Raw genomic sequence first — 7,766 nt, forward strand, 5'->3', positions numbered from 1 at the left:
GCGCCAAAAACCCATTCAAAACTACCATAGGCGAAAACTGTGAAGAACCAGGGCTGTTAGCATTGATGATTTCCGGACTCGTTCCTGGGGCTCTCTATTTGGGAAGAATTTAAAACTGTGACTGTGATTGAAGTGGTTTTCCCCATCTGATCGGATGCAACCTGCCATCCCTTCAGGACCTGCATGCAGCCAGAACACTGAAGCGATCTCGTAAGATCATGGCCGACCGCTCCCACTCTGGCAACGAGCTCTTCAAAACACTCCCCCCCGGCAAGAGACTGAGGTCCATTAAGACCAGAACCTCTCGCCACAAGAATAGCTTCTTCCCAACTGCCATCAGCCTCACAAATAAGGCCCGTAAGCCACTTCCACCAAGGTCACTACAACACCCCCCACAAACCCCACTACCTCCTCCTGAACTCACCTGAACTCAGCTGAATCCCATCCTCACCCCCCACTTTAGCCCCAGCTAGCTGGCCCGGAGCAGGGTAAGGTTATCCCCGACTTTTTGGGGATAACCCTGAATTTCCATCTAAACACAGGGCTAAAAGTTGGCAGTGTGGAACGGGGCCAAGGAAACAATGTGATTTGTGTCCTGGTTTTAGGTTAGGCTGGGTTAACAATGTGTGTGTGAAAAGGGGTTAAGTTAGCCTGGGGCTATCTTAGCCCTACTCTTAGCACAGGGCTTAGATAGCCCCGGGCTAAGAGTATGTAGTGTGAAAAGCCCTTAAGTTGTGTTTAAAACAGGGTTCCTACATCTTCTTATTAAACATCAAATTCAAGGACTTTTCGAGGACTGTCCAGGCCCAATCCCCTCAAATTCAAGGACCCAACACGCCATAGTTTGAGACACGGGTCAAAGGTTACTTAAAAGTGAAGAACTTCAATTTCTATTCTTGCACGAAATATATAAATTTGAGCACTTTCAATGACCCATGAGTCTATTTATATATAAAAGAAAAAAACTTTGTTTTTTCCTCAAATTCACAAGCTTTTAAGGATTTCAAGAAGGACCCACATTGGGAAGCCCTGTTAAAACCTCCCTGCCTCCTCCTGCAGCTGTTGACAAGACATGGAGAGAGGGGTTTTCTCCTCAGCGTGAACTTTCACCTGGTCCGCTCGCTGTTTGAGGGAAATCAGAGAAGGGGGAGAGGAAGTGGGGCGATCCCCGACTGCTGGCATAAGATGAGAGGTAGGAGAGTGTGTGTGTCACTGCGCTGACAGGATGGCAGAGGGTACAAGGCAGCGGTTCTTCTCAACATGGGGTCCGGGGAATACCAGGACCCCCCCCCCCGCAAACGGATGAATTATTCTCGCATTATTTTTATATTTACAATACGTGACTGCAGACGGATGACTGTTTTGTTTGATCATAGTTTCTCTGTTATCTCTCAACAATACAGAGAGTCATGGGATTCTGGGCAAAATCCTATCTCTGACAATAACAAATATTCTGAGATTTGGGTCCGAGAGACAAAATAGCTGGGGGGGTCCATGGCCCCAATGTGTGCTAAATTAGGGGTCTGTGATTTGAGAATCACTGGTATAAGGAGGCGTGTGTGTGTGTGTGTGTGTGTGTGTGTGTGTGTGTGTGTGTGTGTGTGTGTGTGTGTGTGTGTGTGTGTGTGTGTGTGTGTGTGTGTGTGTGTGTGTGTGTGTGTGTGTTCTGACCCACAGGATTGTCTCTCTCATCAACCAGGAAATGAACCATTGCAAAAGGCAGGTATGGCTTTGTGCAATGAGTTAACACAAGTGTGTGTGTGCGTGTGTGTGTGTGAGTGTGTGTTTGAGAGAGAGAGAGAGAGAGAGAGAGAGAGAGAGAGAGAGAGAGAGAGAGAGAGAGAGAGAGAGAGAGAGAGAGAGAGAGAGAGAGGTAGTGTTGACAATTCCCCTCTGTCTTCCTCATCAGAGAGAGAGTCCAGTGACAGAAATATGGAAAAAACCGTTACCACTCTTCTTGCAGTCGACCCACCTTTATACCACCATTTACACAATAGTCCAGTTAGTATGCTATATAACTAATGTAAGTATGACGCCAGACGACACTCACTTGGTAGCGCAGGATAGTTTGGTGCACTACCCGGGCATAGTTGTCCAGTTTCACGCCCGAGTTGCTTCTGCTTCTCATGGTGACAACAAGTCCAAGCTGACGTTAGCTAGCTGGAAGTCAAGAAGAAAAAAAGCTAACTTTAGCTGGCTAAATCCTGAAAGGTGACGTCATTTCGTCGGTGCTTCTCGTAAGTCCAAAAGCTGGAAAAGGAGAAAAGTTGTAGCGACAAGAGACGATGGTGTGCCTGCCTGCCTGTCAAGAGGCTGTCTGTCAACAACAGCTGCGTCAAGTTAGCCAGAGGAAGCCAGAACAGAACCGGAAGTTAGGTAATTTCTCTTTCAGAATAAATGCGTGACATGTGAGGGGAAATAAGTGATTCAACATCATTGAGTCAAAACTAATCACATTAAATATGAAGTGTAAGTCTACTAGAAACATGTGTGCATGGTAGCCTACTTCCTGGCGAAATAGTGTATCAAAGTCAATTTTAAGAATGTCATCCAGATACAAGGGGTCATGTTGGTATATAAACGGGGGTAACTTTATAATGGGACCCTAGATACATCAGACTCTTGAGCTACTTCTGCTCTCACTCAGAATGTCAAAATGTAAAGTGTTGTGATGGAGGCTATATTTTTTTGTTTGGCACAACTCAGGCTACTACTGGAAAGTACTCAAGTACACTCTCAAGTACAAGTACTTTCTTTTGAGCATTTGTACTTTACACGCTTACTTTAGTAATTTCAAAAATATATATTCTACTTGAATAAATTTACTTGAGTAAATGAGTAAATTCATATTTTTGTTTCACACGCCACACTGCACTATGAAAACAGCACGGTAGCATTGGGACTGCTCGCTAACAGGTCCAGAATCACTTCGGCGTTCGGCCCATTTCAGACAGGCACGTTTTGAATAATAATAATAATAATAATAATGATACACTTTATTTGTATAGCACCTTTCATACATAAAATGCAGCTCAAAGTGCTGGACATTGCTGGACGGCACGGTGGCTCAGTGGTTAACACTGTTGCCTCACAGCAAGAAGGACCCGGGTTCGAATCCCGGTCCGTCCCAGGTCCTTTCTGTGTGGAGTTTGCATGTTCTCCCCGTGTCCGTGTGGGTTTTCTCCGGGTGCTCCGGTTTCCTCCCACCATCAAAGAAAGACATGTATGTTAGGGTTAATACTCCTGTCAGTGCACCTGACCAAGGTACTGGCAAAAGAACTGGAGTTGGTCCCCGGGCGCTGCACAGTGGCTGCCCACTGCTTCTAGTTCTAGGAAGGTTCCTAGTAGAGGATGGGTCAAATGCAGAGGATGAATTTCCCCAAGGGGATAAATAAAGGATAACTAACTAACTTAACATGCAAAAGAAATACATGAAAACAAGAGCAAGTAAAACCACAGCATAAAAAAGAATACATTAAAACCAACTATAGACATAAAAATAACAATAAAATAATAATGTAAAAAAGAGAATAAAAAGTTGCATGGGGATGTTCCATCATTTTGTTGCGTAATACATGTACATAAGAGCAGCAGAATTTTCCCGCTCTAGTAGGCTAGTTAGTTAACAGTGACAGAGTGGAAGAGGTAGGTCAGACTGAAGGCTCTGAGGGAGGATGTGGAAATTGAAAGTAGATTTTGACATGATTGAACAAAGCGGGTGTGAGATCTCTACTTTAAAACACACATTTGCAGGATTATACGCACTAGCAGTGCGTATAATTAGTTAGAGTGAATGTTAGAGTGAATGTTCTCGGTGATTCTGTAGGGGATTTTTTTGCATGACTCACGCATGGAATAGGTGAAATCGTTTCTAGGTCAAAGGGGGACGATTAGCTAGGAGGTGTGGTTTCCTTTCATTGTGTGGACTTTGGCTTTGCGTGCGAGGCTCGGTTCAGTTTGGTATAAAATGATTGTGTGGTGTATAATTAAACAGATGTCATCTTCACTGTTGCGAGAGCGTTTGTCCTATCATTTCGACATGACATGTATTATACGCAACATGTAAATAATCCACAACAATTCTTGCTATTGAAAGATCATTCAGAAACCAAAAGCAAAATGGCTGAGAAAACTGCTGTTGTTAAAAGTGATGTAATACCGGATTCTTGCTCACAACATTACTTCTCCTTCTTACAGTGACTTGAGTTGCCACGTGTGCTCAGAGTGAGACATTCAGAGATCCTGTGTCTCTGAGCTGCCACCACAGCTTCTGCTCCAGCTGCCTGGGACAATTCTGCGAGCAGGCAAACAACAAAAACTGTCCGATTTGTAAAGGAGAGTCCTCAGAGGATCCAGGACCGAACTTTGAGGAGATGGATAAAGGAGAGGAGGGCGTGCAGGCGGTGTGTAGCAAACATCCACAAGTGCCGAACTTGTTCTGTAAGGAGGAACGGAGAGCTGTGTGTCCCGTCTGTGAGTTCTCGCTCCACCACGGTCACAAGGTGGTTCCTATAGAAGAAGCAGTCAGTGAGCTGAAGGAGGAGCTCAAATCTGATCTCAAGTCTCTGCAGGACAAGAGGAACAACTACAAAGAGGTCGAGATGAAATACAATCAAGTGAATCAACACGCCACGAAGCAGCTGGTGGCCACAGAGACGCAGATCACGACAGAGTTCAACGCGCTCCGCCAGTTCCTGAGAGACGAAGAGGACGCCAGAGTGACGGCTCTGAGGGAGGAAGCGGGGCAGAGGCGGAAGACTGTCGCCAGAGAGATGAAGATCATTCAGGAGAAGATGTCGTCTCTCTCAGACAGCATCTCTGCTGTTGAAGAAGACCTGAAGAAAGAGATTGTGCCCTTCCTCACCAGCTATGGACCCATTCAGACCAGAGCCAGAGCCCAGTGCTCGCTCTCCGATCCACAGCTGGTCTCGGGGGCGCTGGTAGATGTGGCCAAACACCTGGGCAACCTGTCCTTCAGAGTCTGGGAGAAGATGAAGGGGGCGGTCAAGTGCAGTCCTGTCATTCTGGACCCAAACACTGCAGCCTCCGCTCTCTATCTGTCTGATGACCTGACCAGTGTGAGACATGGAGATGCGGAGCAGAAGCACCCGGACAACCCAGAGAGACACAGTAGGTATGCTGCTGTTCTGGGCTCTGAGGGCTTCAGCTCAGGGAAACACAGCTGGGAGGTGGAGTTGGGAGACCATCCTAACTGGGTTGTGGGCTTGGCTAAAGAGTCATCTGACAGGAAGGGGAAGCGATTTGCCTCACCACAATCTGGAATCTGGTGTTTAATATACTGCTGTGGGAAATACACTAATGGACTTGGTGAGGCCGTCACAGTGAAGCAGAGTCTCCAGAGGATCAGAGTCCAGCTGGACTGCGACAGGGGAGAGGTGTCCTTCAACTCTGAGGACAACACTCCCATCTACACTCATAGAGACACGTTCACTGAGAAACTCTACCCGTTTCTCTCTGTTGGAGAGGCTGGTGATTCCAAGACCACTGCTATCCAAATCTGTCAAGCGGAGGCTTCTCTGTGATGTTAAGGGATGTTAGTGTTAGTAGTGTGTGTGTGTGTGTGTGTGTGTGTGTGTGTGTGTGTGTGTGTGTGTGTGTGTGTGTCCCATACCTTCTAACTCTATATTCACTCGTCTGTTTTTCTGCTGCCTTTGGAGAAGTTCAAAATCAGGCTGGCTCTCACTGTCATTTGGAGGTGTGAGCAGTCGCCCAGCGCAGCTTTAACTTAGAGCTGTAGATAAGATACCATCAGGTCATTTGGAACGTCTGTGCCGTATAAGATAATTGTGCTGCATGTTTATTGAGGAGATCCTGTAAGTACTAGATGTAGATTTTACAGGATAATTAAGCCCTGTGATACATGCTTCAGCTGGACATCCCAGTTCAAGCCCCTCTGTCTGGCTTTGGAGGTGCTGCTGTAGCTGAGCGTGACCTCTGACCTCACTGAGGATGGGGGCAAGAGAGAAGAGAACTTCCTTCAGGGATCCATTAAAGTGTTCCATTAAATGTTAAATGGTTGTTAGATGCCATACAACACATGTTTTCAACCTGCTCACAGTGTACCCCTTGCTCTTAAGTATTGTAAGTGTATATGCGTGTGTGTGTATGTATACAAAAATAAGAAAATATGTTTACCAAAGATTTACACTTAACTGTATCAGATAGAGAGAGAAAAACTCATGAAATTAGCTCAAATGAAATAATCTCATCAGCTATAGACTACATTTTTCACTTGATAGAATTGTATGGTAAATGTTGCATCATAATACAGTGTTAACAAAGTGAAAGTCTGTGCAAACGAGTATGACTGTTGGTTTAATATGTTTTACTTTACCTTCAGTAACTTTCATGGACACTCAGGTTATTCTTTGATCAGTATGTATTATGTACTTAATAAATACTTTATTTCCTCTCGTTCCTGTTGAAACAAAATGCTTCATAAAATTAATATTTCACCACTGTTTCATCTTTAATACACACCCTTGTTCTCTCTGCCGGTGCATTCAAACAAGCCAAGGTAAAACAGACATTTCCTTTGGCTGATTAGAATCACACAGACATGGTTTTATTCATTTTCAACATACAATCATGGATTCACCTCAAATCAGTTACTCTGCAGACACAAAACATATGGAGAAACTACCCCAAAAAATCTACACGGTTTACAAGTACATGATGATAAAATGAATATACAATAAAACAAGGACAGCAATCCATTATAAACCACTCTCATAATGTAAGCACAGCGCTCAACACAACAACATGGTCAATTTGAATGGAAAGAAGCTGCATGCCTTTGGTGGGAATATCTGATGAAGGAGTCCCTGTCTGCAGTCTCTTTGACAGTCTATGGTCCTGCAGAGGAACAGATGAGCTCTGAAGTCATGATCAGTCTTTTTGACAGTCTATGGTCCTGACTCCTGCACAGCAACACATGAGCTCTGAAGTCGAGGCTACAGGCAGGTACTTTTCCACTGGGTGGCAGTGTGGACAGGTGAGCTGGTGAAGTCTATATTGCACAGGTGTGTCACAGGTTTGCAATATGCTTGGGTGATGGGGAGATCACACAGGTTTTACCACTTATCAGGATTGTTGCAGTAGATTCACGTTACTGTATGCTTAATAGTTACCAGAATAGTTTTGCTGCCTGTAAACATAATTAAATGGGAACCTCTCACCCAAACTGTAAACACCACCTGGACATCAATGTTTTGAAGCGCGTCAAAAACACCTCTCCTACACCCAGCTGAGTGGCTAAATGTTGGACCCATGATAGTCAATCATCATCCACTGTATGTGCTGCTGATCATTACTTCAGTGCCCAGCTGGTGCTGTGTCTCCTGCAGCAGAGACATCATGACACCTAGCGGTAGAAAACGATAACTGCAGAAAACAACTTACAGTAGGAATGCACACAGCAGACCTTCCACCTTATATGGGTACGGGTACAGTGGCGCAGTCGGTAGCGCTGTCGCCTCACAGCTAGAAGGTCCTGAGTTCGATTCTCGCCTGGGACGCTGTGGGCGCTGGAGTTGTGACCCCCCCATATCTTCAGTGCCTACTGCCCAGGTGGGCTATCTCGTCGAAAGGGCCTTTCTGTGTGGAGTTTGCACGTTCTCCCCGTACCCCCCAGGGGGTTCTGGAAAGAAAAAGCGACCACTGCTCCTGGCCTGCCCCCCGGAGGAAAGGACAAGCCTGGATGGGTCAAATGCAGAGGACATATTTTACCGGCCACCGTCAGCATG

The 7,766-nt window shown here is 45.5% G+C and overlaps 1 protein-coding gene and 1 pseudogene across 2 annotated transcripts in view; one reads left to right on the forward strand and one right to left on the reverse strand.

Annotated features, from left to right (window-relative positions):
• Positions 1-2,208, reverse strand: part of phka1a (phosphorylase kinase, alpha 1a (muscle)) — a 52,264-nt gene extending 50,056 nt beyond the window's left edge. The window contains exon 1 of the mRNA XM_083640584.1: positions 2,051-2,208. Coding sequence (XP_083496710.1) covers positions 2,051-2,128 — 78 coding nt within the window. The 5' untranslated portion in view covers positions 2,129-2,208. The remainder of the gene's footprint in view (positions 1-2,050) is intronic.
• Positions 2,209-2,285: 77 nt separating this feature from the next.
• On the forward strand, positions 2,286-5,543 carry LOC310779522 (E3 ubiquitin-protein ligase TRIM35-like; annotated as a pseudogene). The gene is made up of 2 exons: positions 2,286-2,371; positions 4,198-5,543. The product of its transcript is annotated as an E3 ubiquitin-protein ligase TRIM35-like (transcript).
• Positions 5,544-7,766: the final 2,223 nt, after the last annotated feature.

This window comes from Poromitra crassiceps, assembly GCF_964638095.1.
Source record: "Poromitra crassiceps genome assembly, chromosome: 7".
Lineage (NCBI taxonomy): Eukaryota > Metazoa > Chordata > Actinopteri > Beryciformes > Melamphaidae > Poromitra > Poromitra crassiceps.